This window comes from Geotrypetes seraphini, chromosome 12 (assembly GCF_902459505.1).
Source record: "Geotrypetes seraphini chromosome 12, aGeoSer1.1, whole genome shotgun sequence".
NCBI classification, from domain to species: Eukaryota; Metazoa; Chordata; class Amphibia; order Gymnophiona; family Dermophiidae; genus Geotrypetes; species Geotrypetes seraphini.
This window is the reverse complement of record NC_047095.1, coordinates 55,816,593-55,832,211: the sequence shown is the minus strand read 5'-3', so window position 1 is coordinate 55,832,211 and position 15,619 is coordinate 55,816,593. Positions and strand designations below refer to the sequence as shown.

Sequence of the window (15,619 nt, the reverse complement as noted above, 5' to 3'; positions counted from 1 at the left end):
GGACCTCTGGTCTGCCTCAGTGGAGACAACTTCTTATGTTCTTATCCCTGGTGTAAGTGTATTTTGTTGCAAAGGGACACGGAAGTCCTAATTAGTCTAGATAGAGAACTGTTTTTCCCTTTAGTCGTTTTCTGCCCCAGCAGGTCTAACAGCATATTCTCAATCCTGCACTTGTAGGATTTAAGATGCAGGAATAAGCAGCCCCCAGAACTGTTCACCTGTGGAGATAAGAGTCAATATGCTCAGCTTTGTACACAAGCTACTAGGGTGTCAGGTCAAAAGCGCGCCGGGACAAAGGCGCGTGCAGACAACTGAGCGCAACACAGCCGCGCACCGAAGAAAATGACTGTTTTAAAGGGCTCCAACGGGGGGTGTGGGGGGAACCCCCCACTTTACTTTATACAGATCGCGCCGTGTTGTGGGGGCGTTGTGGGGGGTTTGTAACCCCCCACATTTTACTGAAAACTTCACTTTCTCCTAAAAACAGGGAAACAGTTAAGTTTCCAGTATAATGAGGGGGGTTATAAGCCCCCCACAACGCCGCCGCGATCTGTATTAAGTAAAGTGTGGGGGGGGGTCCCCAACAAAACCCCCCGTCGGAGCCCCTAAAAACACCCTTTTTCTTCGGCGCACGCTTCCGTCTTGCACTCAGTTGTCGGCGCGCGCCTTTGTCTTCGGCGGTTTTGTCTATGAACCAGCTACTAGGGACAAATTGGATCAGAAATCTGCTGCGAGTATTCTTGACTGCTGAAACTCAAGTGGGGCCGGAGGAGGAAGGGTTTAGGATTAGAGGGATGTCAAACTGCAGTCCTGGAGGTTTAGTTAGATTCTCAGGCTATTCCTAATGAATATTGAGTAAAATTTTGCAATCAATATCTCCATTGTGTGCAAATGTCCATGCATAGGAGTTAGGGTGAGCCTGAAAACCTGACCCCCAGTTTAACCCCCTACCCCCATCCCCTGGATTAGATCCTCTGTACTTAGGCTTCAAGCTATGGTTGCCAGAAAGAGCAGGCTCAACCAGCCTTAGATTTTCCATGCAGGACGCATGGACTTATAAATGTCCATGGTCCTGCATGCAAGGAAGTCAAAGCAGGATAGAACAGATCTGTCTCTCATAACCCAAAACTCCTGGTTGCCCTAGAGAAATAACTTATTGCCAAGGTTTTGGGTGTGTATCGCCTACATAATAATCCTGTTCACACCAAAAGATAAGCCGCACACAGCTGCAGTTCTGAGCTTTCCTTCCATCTGAACCTTCACCACCCTTTCACAGCAGAAAGCAAGGATTTTTTTTTTTCCCCCAAAAAAACTGGCTCTTATCTCTCAAAGAGTAAAATGGGGCTGAATTAAGGCCTAAGTATAAGAAGTCAGGGCTGCTGCCTCCTGACCAGTTCTGCCAACTGTCGTGCAGAATTCTTGCATTTTCCAACGATTCTAACCCTCCTGAGTTCTGAGCACAACTTTCTAAATTGCCTGCCTTGACGTCGGAAGGATGACTAAAGTATGGACATGTTCCGCAGTTTTGCCCTCTACCTGTCCAATGCTCCCTCCCTCTAGTCCAGAGACGGTGGTAGGATCGAGGCAGTAGGAAGACAGGGCTGAGCTGGAGAGAGTTCTGTGGCCGCCACTATAAAACCAAAGTTAAAATCTAAGCGGTTTACAATAAAAGAAAACGGGGGTGAGGGGGCATTAAAAGAATCAGACATAGTAACATAATAGATGACGGCAGATAACGACCCGAATGGTCCATCCAGCCTGCCCAACCTGATTCAATTTTAATTTTTTCTTCTTAGCTATTTCTGGGCAAGAATCCAAAGCTCTACCCGGTACTGTGCTTGGGTTCCTACTGCCGAAATCTCCGTTAAAACCTACTCCAGCCCATCTACACCCTCCCAGCCATTGAAGCCCTCCCCAGCCCATCCTCCACCAAATGGCCATATACAGACACAGACCATGCAAGTCTGCCCAGTACTGGCCTTAGTTCAATATTTAATCTTATTTTCCAATTCTAGATCCTGTGTTCATCCCACGCTGTAACAAATATGACAAAATTGCAATAAAGTCTTAAGGCAAAGAAGGGAAAGACAAGGAAATATAAATTTTAAAAATTCCTAAAAATGTATGAGGAAAATGCCTGAGAGGAGTAGTGAGCCTTTTGCTGGGCTTTAAATGTCAGAAATGATCTTTCTGTACAAAGACAGAATGAATGCAAATTCCAAAGCGTAAGAATTGCTGTGGAAATCCGGAAATAGCTGCCTGAAAGGAACAGACAGCAAATGTGTGTATGTATATATAAGAATGAGAGTGGATGTGTGTGGCTGAGCAAGCCAGGGCTTGCATGTGGATATCTTTCTGTCACTGGAGGAACAGTTCAGAGACGGCTCATAACGAAGAAATGCTTTTAGCCTGAAGGACTTGCGCAACCACTTGCTGAGTTACATCTGAAAGGAATTGGCCCAGATATCAAAGTTAAATATCATTGTGTTTTGCTTCCGTCTGTGACACGTCAATGTATACTTTAGATCAGTGGTCTCAAACTCGTGGCCCGGGGGCCACATGCGGCCCGCCAGGTACTATTTTGAGGCCCTCGGTATGTTTATCAAAATCACTAAAGTAAAATAAAACAGTTTTTTGATCATATGTCTCTTTAGCTATAAATGACAATATTATTATTAAGACTTAGCCAAAAGGAAAGATTTAGAAACTACAAAGAGTTTTACCTCATGCAAAACTGTCATTTCTTTAATAAGACGTTAACTATTTTTTTTTTCTAAGGCCCTCTAAGTACCTACAAATCCCAAATGTGGCCCTGCAAAGGGTTTGAGTTTGAGACCACTGCTTTAGATAAATCTCGCTCCTTTTGGGCAGTCTACCCTTGGCATTTCGGGTTTACCCCAGAAGTAATGGATGGTGAAAATGACTTCTCAACTTTCCTGGTTCTCAGCCCTCTGCTCCAAAGCTGCCAAATTATTCAGTTCCAGAAGGGAGACCTTTTGCTTAGTCGTGTTTTTAAACTTATATCCTAATTGGTAAGCTAGTTGTACTTCCCAATTCTACCCATTGAAATCAGAACATTAGGTCCCATAGTGCAATAGGCTAGGGTTGTCAGAAATCCAGAACTGGCCCAAATGGGGTAACTTGGTTGGCAGCTTGTCAGCTCTAACTTGTCAAACCTTGGATAGCGAGTAACGTGGTTTGTCTTGCAGTACAAGCACATATCACGCGTCACGTCATCAGAACCCACAGTTGAAGTGCGCACATCTTACGCTGAGCGCGGCTTAACGTAATAGAAGTGTCACGCCCAATTTACCCACAGTTCAAGCACTGTATACACGCGGCTGACCGTAATGGAAGTGTCATATCCAATTTAGAGAGTTGCGTGGGGACAGAAATCCCACCAATCCCCGCCCATACCCACCAGGATCCTCTCTGTCCCCACCCGTCCCTGTCAGGATCCTCTCTGTCCACGCCAGGATCTTCTCCGTCCCCACCCATCCCCGCCAGGATCCTCTCCGTCCACGCCAGGATCCTCTCCGTCCCCACCCATCCCCGTCAGGATCCTCTCCGTCCCCACCCGTCCCCGCCACGATTCTCTCCATACCCACCCATCCCCGCCAGGATCCTCTCCGTCCCCACCCATCCCCGTCAGGATCCTCTCTGTCCACGCCAGGATCTTCTCCGTCCCCACCCATCCCCGCCAGGATCCTCTCCGTCCCCGCCAGGATCCTCTCTGTCCCCACCCGTCCCTGTCAGGATCCTCTCCGTTCCCACCCATCCCCGCAAGGAATTACCTCCATCCCCGCCCGTCCCCATAAAAAGCAGCAATTACTTCTGACAGGATCATCAATTCCACAGTTTCTTTTGTGTTTGTGCTGCTGTTTTCCTTGTGGAATCTCTTTGGTGGAACCCTTTTTTTGTTTTCTGTTCAGGTAATTAACTTATAAAGCCCCTCTTTTACTAAGACTGACGTGTCCATTATATTATATGGACGAACCCTGCTTCCAAAGCCTTCCATCGCCGTGGGAGTCCCGTGGGCCAGAGGGGGGTCCCCGTGGGAGTCCCGTGGGTTAGGCGGGATTCCCACGATCCCCATTCCCGTGCAGACCTCTAATCCAATTTACCCATAGCTCAAGTGCTCACAGCATACAGTATTTTCTATTGAAGTTTTTGGGTTGTGGAACGAATCGTCTTTTGAGTTTCCATTATTTCCTATGGGGAAATTCGCTTTGATATACAAGTGCTCTGGATTACGAGCATGCTTCCGGAACGAATTATGCTCGCAAACCAAGGTTTTACTGTACTCTGTTGCATGTGATTCCCTGGTTTTCATCCTCACTTACAAACCATTAGCTACCACCACACCCACAACTGCTGCTGCATTTTCCCCTACCACTGCTGTAGAGAACATGAATGAAGACGAGACAGAAAAGTAGCAAATGAGATCCCACAAATGTATGTTGGCCCAAGAATCTGGTAATCTGTCCCTGGGTACAACATCCCCTCCCCTGTATTAGCAGAGGGCTGCCTAGCCAATCTCCAGCAGCAGTAAGTAAACTTTTCTTGGGGGTCATGTACCAAAGCGATTAAAAAAAAAATAAAAAGAAAGTAAGCTTCAAAGCCTGTTTTTCTGCTTTTGGGGCCCTTCTCAAGCCTGAAAAGGGCAGTACCGCTTCAGATTACTGACACACTGGGAATATGCTCTGCCCCTCTCCTTCTGGGGAGTGACAGAAACAAGTTCATCTGAGGATGAACCTGTTACTCGTGTCATGGTTGCTTTCTTACCACGTAAGAAATACTTAAAACTGCTGTACTGAGGCCATACGCTCGACTTTAATATATAATGCGTAAATAAAACAAGTAGACAAAAGATTTTTAATTCTTACAGTACCACTTGTTAGCGTTGTAAAAGGTGGCTGCAGTTGAATGGTTTCTGCTAAGAAGGAGTCAGACTTGTGATGGAATTGGGCAAAAGCAAAATGCATACTTTGAATTGTTTATTACAATCCAAGCAATAACCCTACAAGTTAAAACAAACAAGGCCGGCCCGCTGGCTTGCAGGGAGATCTACGCTGAGCCTGCCTTCCTTTCCTCGAATAGTCCCAGAGAGTGGAGGTGATGCCCACTGCTCCCCACTCCTGTTGCCACTCGTCAATCTTCCTGTGGCCACAAGCCCCTGCTCACAGTCAAAGTTGTACGACAGGGCTGCCTAAGTCCAGTCCTCGAGATCTACTAGTAGGCCAGGTTTTCTGGATATCCACAATGAACATGCATGAGAGAGATTTGCATACCAAGAAGACAGTGCAGACAAATCTCTCTCAAGCATATTCATTGTGGATATCCAGAAAACCTGGCCTGCCAGTAGATCTCGAGGACTGAACTTGGGCAGCCCTGTTGTATGACACTCCAGTGGTGCAGAATAATGATGCATCTATGGAGAGTCCATCCCAGTCATGACCCCATTTGAGAAACTCTGTTTTGGAGGGAGCAAGGCTTAGTACCTTGCCACTTAAGGCCTATTGCTTGATGGCTGATCTAGACAAGTCACCTTAGGATGCTGCCGCCCCAGTGACAACTGTTACCTCATCAGAAAAGGAAGAAAAACTGATAACTAGAAAAGGGAAAGACAGGTACATTATTGTCCCTTTAAGTAATTCATCAGACCGTGGATGTTTATAATTAGCAGAACTTCATACCAACATGTGGAACAGGATGATACCAAATGGGAGACCTGAAGAGCAGAGCCAGTGATGAGGTTTAACCCTTTATTTGGTATTGTTGCTCAGCTCTTATGGGAGATTTGTGTCTCCAAATGCCTGCTCTCTTTCAACATCAAGTTACGTAAAAGCAGCCATTTTCACCATCTGCCAATTAAAGAGTTAAACAAGCAGAATCTGATCAGAATGAAAAGGTGCTTGCATTTTACAAAAAATAAAAACCCCAAACCAACAATTTGAGAAATAAAATCCTTTATAGCAGCAAAGCAGCTAGGGGACCTAAAAATAACTGTAGATGGGGAGCAACCAGAGGCACGATGCAGGCCTCCTGCTGCTGTGAAGACTTCCACCAGTGCGGTCGCAAGTGTATGTGAGTTCATGTACGCCTTGGTCTCAGCCTGTCCGATGCACTTTTTTGTCAGCCAAATATTGTACGCAGAAGGGCGAGTTCTTTACAAGAACTAAAAATGCAGGGATCCCAGCTTTCACAAAATACCTGTGGAGGACAAAAATATACTCGGTAGATCCAGTGGACAACAAGTAACATGGCACAGCACTGAAGTAGTATTTAAACAGCACTGTGGCTGTTCTGACTCTACCGTGGAGGGCCATTTTTGAAAAGGACGTCTAAGTTCGACTCCAAGACATCCAAATATATTTGGGGGGTAAATTACCTAGCTGGCCGACAGGATGTCCAACCCTTACGATGCCTAACTTTATATCCCATTTTCGACCACAGAAATGTCCAAGTTGAAAATGTCCAAATCCAGACCATTTGGACGTGGAAGTGGCTATCACTCAAGTTTATTGATTTTTAATATATCGACCATCAACGGGTATCTAGCCGGTTTACATTATGCTTATAGATAATGATGGACTGGCCACAGAGACATGCCAACAGAGCAGTAGGGCAACCCTTTAAATCAGGGGTGTCCAATGTCGGTCCTCGAGGGCCGCAATCCAGTCGGGTTTTCAGGATTTCCCTAATGAATATGCATTGAAAGCAGTGCATGCAAATAGATCTCATGCATATTCATTGGGGAAATCCTGAAAACCCGACTGGATTGCGGCCCTCGAGGACCGACATTGGACACCCCTGCTTTAAATTTAAGGTGAAACACCTCAATAGCCCTCATGGCTACAGGTGGCACCTATAGAGTAGGGTTTTGATGACCTTACACTTTCCACCATAAATGTGGGTAAAGTGGCTTATGGGTCTGCTTCTCCTCTCTATGGTTCACTAGCCCACCCACCCGGTTACTTAAAACACCACTGTGATGCTCTACTAGTGTTGCTGTTCTAGAGACAGGCAAGTACTGTTTCGTTGAGATCTTTGAGGAGTGGAAGAGGCTTAGTGACCACTGGGGGATTGTGGGAGGTCATTACTTAATCCCTCCAGTGGTCATCTGGCACTTATGACACATCTAGCCCCAAACTCCTAAGCTCCATCTAGAACATCCTGCTAAAGGTTTGATTATCACTGCAAGACATCCAAGTCTAACCCACCCAAAGCCTGCCCATAACATGCCCCCTGGAATTCTGGACACACAGCGGGCAAAATGCCTCACAAGATGACCAGAAAGTTGGCTTTAAAAATTTATTGGACATCCGAGTGCTGACTTATGACGGTTTTTGGACATCTTTAGTTTTTGGTTAAACGTTTAGGCATGGCAGCTGTATGCTACCCTGTTTCCCCGATGGTAAGACACTGTCTTATTTTTTTTGGAAGGCCAAAATATGCTCTAGGGCTTATTTTCGGGGGGATGCCTTATTTACATTTTTTTCTAAAAAGGGGGGGCTGTCTTATTTGACGGCTGAAGAATCGGTCGGCCGAAAAATCGTACCGTGTATGGCCAGCTTTATCCATCATACCATATATTGTACCATTTAATGTCCCCAATGTTCTCCATCAGGGAAACACAGTAAAGAGATTATTCTGTAGTGCAGCATCAGAGGGGACTTGACAATGTGAAACTATTGTTTATATACCGTATGCATTTTAAAACAGGCTTTATATACAGTAAGTGGTATTGCTCACAGCAAAAGAAACCTGTCTGCGTGTCTCACTTTTGGATGTTCTGGCCATGAACAAACTCCTGCAGTCTCCGTTAGGGAGGGATGAGGGAAGCTGCCTGTGTTTCCTTGCGCGCGCTGCAGTCCTGTCACTTCCTCCTCTTCACTTCATGACGAGGCGCGGCACGCAGCCATGGAGGCAAATACGGTAGACGGAGGGACCACACGGAGTCAACCACCGTACCACCCGATTCGGGTAAGCGCAGGTATCGGTGGGTGGCTTATTTGCGGGGGGGTGCCTTATTTTACATTTTTTTCTAAAAAGGGGGGGCTGTCTTATTTGATGGCCCTGCCTTATCATCGGGGAAACAGGGTATATAGAGATTTAGTAAACTTCAAACTTCACTTTTCTTTCTTCAAACATTCTGGCCACAACCCCCCACAATAATTAATTTTGGTTTCATCTGTCTAAGAAACCAAAGAAGTTTCAGGTATATCAAAGTTTTCTTTTCATACTGTAACCAACCTTTCAAAATGATTGGGAGTGCTAAATCTAATAATCACCCCTCTCTGGCCACACAGAATTTGCTCAAGCACCCGCAGCACTGACTCCTATAGGTCAGTGGTCTTCAGACCCAACTTTGATGGCCACAAACAGGTCAGAGAGATTTTCATACAATGGAGGGTAGGTATGCAAATCCCTCTCCTGCATATGCATTAGGGATATCCTGAAAATGTGACCTGTTGTTAGCTCTTGAGGACTGGACTTGGGCCGAGGTCACAGAGCAGGTTTTCTGCCAACTCTGGCGTGAAGATCACTGTACTGTGAACAACTAATCCAATTAGCTACATTTTTCAGCAAGTTAGTTGTAATACACTGTAACTCCTGCTTTGCAGATCCAGCCAGTTCTATCACTCCCCTGACTGCTGTAATTCCATGAAACTTCTTAATGTTGGACAGTTGATTAGGGTGGCCAAAGTTGTGCAAATTTTACTCCTGGGGGAATTCCATGCAAAAAAATTTAAAATTTTATGCACAAATTAGCAAATTCTGCAAGTCTGTCAAAATTTAAACAACATTTTTGCTAATTATTATCCCTACTAGTTTTTTAGCCCGTTACATTAACGGGTGCTAGAATTGATGTGTAGACTTAGGCATTTCTGTGTCTTTCTTTCTTTCTTTCTCTCTCCCTCCCTGCCCCGTCTTTCTTTCTCTCTCTCCCCCCTGTCTGTCTTTCTTTCTCTCTCCCTGCCCCCTGTCTGTCTTTCTTTCTGTCTCTCCCCCCTGTCCAGCTGCACCCCTTCCTTGCTCACCCTGTCCAGCATTAGCCCTTCTCCCTTCCTTTTACCTCCCCCCATCCAGGTTTTAGTTCATCTGAAGTCTCCCGGTTTTCTTGGTGGTCTGCAATGGTTCCAGGCTCGCAGCATCGCAGACTCTGAGAAGTGTTGCGGAGGGAAACCAATGTTTATACCGCCGCAGGCTCCTTCTCGAGATGAGGAAACTACAGGCTCGTTCTCGAGATGAGGAAACCACTGCTCAAAACCGCCGAACTCTCCTTCTTCTGCACATGCGGTGGCACAAAACACGGAAGCATGGAGTTTGAAGTGCATAAGCACACCAAGGGTTTTATTATAGCAGATTCCATTTCAAATAAAATGTGTTTCTTCTACCTTTGCTGTCTGGATGTTTTATTTTTCCATCATGTTGATTCCAGTTTCTTTTTTCTGCTTTCCTGTCATCTGCTAATTCTCCTTTAAGCACGTGTTATCCATTTGTCTTTTCTCCTATCTACTATCTTATTCCCTCACTACACCTGCCTCAGACATATTGATTATTCCTTTTTAGCTCTTTTCTGCCTCTTACCCTTCTCTTTTTCACCTTTTAGCTACCTATCAAATTTCCTTCTTCTTTCCCATTCCCCATTTCATTCCTTCCATTCCCTTTCATCTTCAATGTACCCCACATTACCCTATTCTACCTTCTTATATCTATCCTCTCATCCATTTCCTTGCCACCTTCTCCTCTTCAGGGTTCTACCATTCTCAGCATCTTTCTTCCTCCACTGTTACAGTCCTGCATCTGCTCACTCTTCTTTCCCCACCTTCATAGTCTGACATCTCCCTCTCTCTTCTCTATTCCCTCCTGCACTCTCCCCCATGGTCCAGCATTTCTCCCACTCTCTTCCCTTACTCCCATTGCCAGGCATCGCTCCATTCTGCTTCTGGATCCAACATCTCTCCCCCCTCCCTTTCATCCACCCCCATGTCTAACACTCTCTCTTTCGTGTGTCCTGGGTTAAACCAATCTATCCCCCTCCATGCACTCTCTCTCCTTGCCTCTCCTCCATTTCATGTGCAATTTCACCCTCCCCCTGTGCCGGCAACTTACCTTCCTCTCCTCCCGTACAGTCTAAGGCTTGCTTCTGCAGGTCACGGTATCGGCAGCGATTCCCACACACTGCCTGCCGCTAACCCGGCCGCCTCCCCGCTGCTGCAGAGAGACTTCTGGGTTAGCGGCAGGCAGCGTGTGGGAATCGCTGCCAATACTGTGACCTGAAGAAGCTAACATCATTGAGATTCGCATGGGAAAAATGAATTCAGCAATACCACCAGGAGTAAATTTTGTTAGTCCTCAGTTTATTTTTTTAAAGTCTTTATATCTTTATTGAGATAAATTTTTCAAGTTAGTTTAAAGTTACAATTAAGAAGAGCATAAATAGTAACATTATTGTTTCAATAATCAATAGAAGCTCTCACATAAATAATACTAAGCCTAAGACAATGTGGAAGATATGTGATCTGCATTAATATCATTAATATAAGATAACAAAATAGACCATTTTTCTATATTTTTAGAACTCAAAAGTAATTTTTTTAAGCTATATATGTTCCATAGTGATATGTTGTACAAACCAAATTCCACCATTGTGTGTAATGAGATTTGGATAAATCTTTCCAAGAATTTAAAATAATTTTTAAAGCAATAGATAAAAGAGAATCTAACAATAAACATGGTGGCTGAGTATATTAGAAACATATAGAATGTAGAATAATATGTTTGGTGCAGTGGTTCAAGCTACAGCCTCAGCACCCTGAGGTTGTGGCTTCAAATCTGTGCTGGTCCTTGTGACCCTGGGCAAGTCACTCAATCCACCCCCCCCATTGCTCCAGGTACGTTAAATAAATTGTGAGCCCACCAGGACAGACAGGGAAAAATGCTTGAGTAGCTGAATAAATTCATGTAAACAATTCTGAGCGCCCCTGGGAGAATGGTATGGAAAATTGAAAAACTAAATAATTTAAATATTGAACTAATAGTAAACCATACTTCTTGCCAATGTGATGAAACACATTTACACTCAAATAGCCTAGTTAGTCCTTAGTTTAAATAGTTTGTGGCAACTTTCATGTATTTCTTCCATATAAGAGGGGGTTGCCTACGCATATTGATTGTACATACATTAATACATTAATTGGTAAGTATTTAAGCGCACAAGTACTTAGGGCTCCTTTTACAAAGGTGCGTTAGGGCTTTAATGCGCAGAATAACGCACGCAGAATTGCCCCGCACGCTAGACCTTAACGCCAGCATTGAGCTGGCGTTAGTTCTAGAAGCATAGCGTACAGTGTAGCCGCACGGTAAATTCCTGCGTGCGCTATAAACGCTAGCACACCTCAGTAAAAGGAGCCCTTAGTGTGCTTAAAAGATTTAGGGCTGCAATAACCAGAATACATGCTGAAGAATGCATACCTCTAAGTAACGTTGCGAGCTGGAGGCGCGTCAATTGTTTTAGAGCAGTATATCGCAAACCATGGGCCTCCTGAGATTTCTGGTGTGCCGCAGTACACTGGGGAAGAGGAGAGGTGCTGGCACTGGCTGACCATCTACAGGACGTGCCTCTTGCGCAAAGAGGCACATCCTGTAAACAATCTCCCGCCGCCGGCACCTCTTCTCTCTGTTGGCCCTTCTCTCGGCGCAAGGCTCGTTTGAAGGGCCTTTGTATACATACGCCAACGTCCCAACCGTTCAGCATATGAAAAGTTCTCCATGCCCTTTATCATCCTCGTTGCTCTCCTCTGGACCCTCTCGAGTACTGCCATATTCTTTTTGAGGTATGGCAACCAGTATTGGACGCAGTATTCCAGATGCGGGCGCACCATTGCTCGATACAGTGGCAGGATAACTTCCTTTGTTCTGGTAGTGATACCTTTTTTTGATAATGCCCAACATTCTACTCGCTTTCTTTGAGGCCACTGCACATTGCGCCACCGGCTTCATTGTGTTATCCACCAATACCCCCAGGTCTTTTTCTAGGTTGCCTTCCCCCTGTACCCTCCCTCCCATCGTATAGCTGTACATGGGGTTCCCCTTCCCTTTGTGCAAGACCTTACATTTCTCCACATTGAAGCTCATCTGCCATCTTTTTGCCCACTCACTAAGTTTGTTCAGGTCGCTCTGCAGTTCTTTGCATTCCTCAACAGTTCTGACCCTGCTGTTTAGAAAGGTCCTTGCTTGTTAAAAGTAGGTAGAATAGTAAAGCACCAATTAAGACTAGAAGGGTTAGCAGATTCGGCCACTAAACCTTTAGGGCCTTGCTGCCAAAAAAAAAAAAAAAAAGTGGTACTGAAGCAACAGAACGGATGGCCAAACACTTGCATCTTCCAAGTTTGGAGTGGCCTAGAGCAGTGGTCTACCAGGAACTATTTTGAGGCCCTCAGTATGTTACCATTGTTCCGAAACGTTGCCCGTCTCACTGCTGTAACCTCATGCAAGTAATTTCCTGCGTCTGTACGCAATTGTGAGGTGGAGAGGACAATCGCATACATACATCTAACCATGAGAAATCTCCGTAAAATCAGAAAATTCTTTGACCAAGCACAATTTAGACTAATCGTCCAATCCCTAGTCTTAGGTCTGCTGGATTATTGCAACTCCCTATATCTTCCTTGTCCAGCCACTATGATAAAACAACTCCAGACCATACAAAACACCGCCCTCAGATTGATCTACTCACTCAAAAAATATGATCACATAACAACTGCCTTCTTAGACTCTCACTGGCTACCCATACAAGCACGAATCCAATTCAAATTCCACTGCCTGATATTCAAAGCATTACACGGCTCTTCCCCCTCCTATCTAAACAACCGCTTAAACCAAATCTCCACCTCAAGACACAGAAGAACCTCGAACCCTTTCGCCTTCCCCCCACTCAAAGGCACACAACGCAAGAAAATGTTTGACAACCTTCTGGCAACACAAGCAGCAAAAATCAACCATTCCATCTCCAATCTTATGACAATATCAGACAACTTCAAAACATTCAGAAAAGAAATCAAAACCCTGCTTTTCAAAAAATTCATCCAAATATCTTAACCCCTCCTCTTTTACCTCCAGAAGATTCACCTACCTTCAGATAACCTTCCCCCAAATTACCCACCTTAACACCTTCCAATTAAACAAATACCATAAATAGATTGTAACCTACCCTCTCTAACTGCATTCCATATGTATTTTTCATACAGTTCTTCACTGTCAGTTTAATTCCCATCCTATAAATTCACATAGAATTTTTCTTTTTTCAACCATCTTTATTTTCTCTTCTTTATTAATTTCCAGGTACTTTAGTTAGATTGTGAGCCTTCGGGACAGTAAGGGAATTTTTTAAGTACCTTCTTACTTCTCATTTATAATCTTAATGTATACTTTCTTCAAACCGCTTAGAACCTAACGGATGTAGCGGTATATAAGAAATAAATTACATTACATTACATACGCAGGAAAGCGCTTGCGTGAGGTTACAGCAGTGAGGCAGGCAACGTTCCAGAACGTAAGGTAACCATTGGAGGCAGAGCTTGTGCGTGTGTACATACTCTCGCGACTGCTTGATGTAAGATGGCGGTTGTGTCCGGTGCTGGAGGAGGTGAGAGCTGAAGGCGGTTGCGGATGCGACCTCCGGACACTTAAGGTACAAGTTGAATATTGATTCTCCCCTCTACAAAAAAAGTTTAGAGGACTACACCAAAATATTGTCCCTTGCAGTTCATACTGTAGAACAGGGGTGGGCAACGAGGGCCAGAATCCAGTCGGGTTTTTAGGATTTCCCCAATGAATATGCATGAGATCCATTTGCATACAATGGGAGGCAGTGCATGCAAATAGATCTTATGCATATTCATTGGGGAAATCCTGAAAACTCGACTGGATTCTGGCCCTCGTTGCCCATCCCTGCTTTAGAATCTAAATCACAATTTTGCATGAGGTAAAACTCTTTATAGTTTATAAATCTTTCCTTAATTGCTTCTGATTATTTCAGCTATACACAGCTGAAAGCGGTGCAACATGCAGAAGTGAAAAACTATCTAAACTTCACTTTCTGCATGGGTGGGATTTCTGTCCCCATGCAACTCTCTACCCCAGGTACCTTAGTTAAATTGTGAGTCTGCTGTGACAGATAGGAAAGAGTACTTGTTACTGTTCAATGTATTGTAAACCATTTTCATATCCATGGAGGAAAGACTGTATATCAAATAAAGATAACCATTCGCTATTTTAGTACTTTGAATCTTGAAGGGAAAAAAAACAACCTATGATTCTACATTAAATTTGACAGAAGATGTCACGCTTTTTAACTCTGTATCATTAAGAAATTGTGTTAGTTTTTAATCGCCCAGTGTGGGAGTTCAAAGGCAATGATGCTTAGAACACACCCAGCCATTTGGGTTTTTAGGAGCAAACCACAAGAAGTATGCTGTGAGCAGATCTATTTCATTCGTATTCATTATGCAGATCCTGAAAGCCTGATTGGGTAGGTGTATTCCAAAGACTAAGTCAAGAACCACAAAAGGAATTTTTAGCAGATATAACTAAACTTCTGCAAACAGTTATGTATAAGTTTTATGGCTGAATCCTGATTCCTGTACATAGCTTAGTAGTGATTAGAGAATGACATGACAAATTTCCCCCGTCCCCGCAGGAACTCTTTCCCGTCCTGGCGAGTTCTTTTCCTGTCCCTGCCCCATTCCTGCAAACTCTGTCCTCATCTGCACAAGCCTCAAACACTTTAAAATCTTAAGTAGCAACATTCTAGAGCTCAGATTGTGATGTCACAATGCCTCATTCCACCAATGCCTAAGCTCCGTCCTCATCTGCACAAGCCTCAAACACTTTGAAATCCTAAGTAGCAACGTTCTAGAGCTCAGATTGTGATGTCATAATGCCTCATTCCACCAATGCCTAAGCTCCGTCCTCATCTGCACAAGCCTCAAACACTTTAAAATCTTAAGTAGCAACATTCTAGAGCTCAGATTGTGATGTCACAATGCCTCATTCCACCAATGCCTAAGCTCCGTCCTCATCTGCACAAGCCTCAAACACTTTGAAATCCTAAGTAGCAACGTTCTAGAGCTCAGATTGTGATGTCACAATGCCTCATTCCACCAATGCCTAAGCTCCGTCCTCATCTGCACAAGCCTCAAACACTTTGAAATCCTAAGTAGCAACGTTCTAGAGCTCAGATTGTGATGTCATAATGCCTCATTCCACCAATGCCTAAGCGCCGTCCTCATCTGCACAAGCCTCAAACACTTTGAAATCCTAAGTAGCAACGTTCTAGAGCTCAGATTGTGATGTCATAATGCCTCATTCCACCAATGCCTAAGCGCCGTCCTCATCTGCACAAGCCTCAAACACTTGAAAATCCTAAGTGTTTGAGGCTTGTGTGGTTAAGGCAGAGCTTACAGGAATGGGACAGGGACAGAGACAAAACTCACAGGGACAGGACAAATTTGTCCCGGTGTCATCCTCTAGTTGTGATCCACATTTTTGGTACATGAAAATGTGCTACTTACAGAATATATGTAATATGATTACTGGGAGATGAACTGAT

General features: G+C 44.4%; 1 protein-coding gene across 2 annotated transcripts in view; it reads right to left on the bottom strand.

The window, feature by feature from the left end:
- Positions 1 to 5,952: 5,952 nt before the first annotated feature.
- TTC4 (tetratricopeptide repeat domain 4) overlaps positions 5,953 to 15,619 on the bottom strand; it is a 36,181-nt gene continuing 26,514 nt past the window's right edge. For both annotated transcript variants that reach the window (XM_033915487.1, XM_033915488.1), the window contains one exon: positions 5,953 to 6,213. In XM_033915487.1, coding sequence (XP_033771378.1) covers positions 6,111 to 6,213 — 103 coding nt within the window. In that variant the 3' untranslated portion in view covers positions 5,953 to 6,110. The remainder of the gene's footprint in view (positions 6,214 to 15,619) is intronic.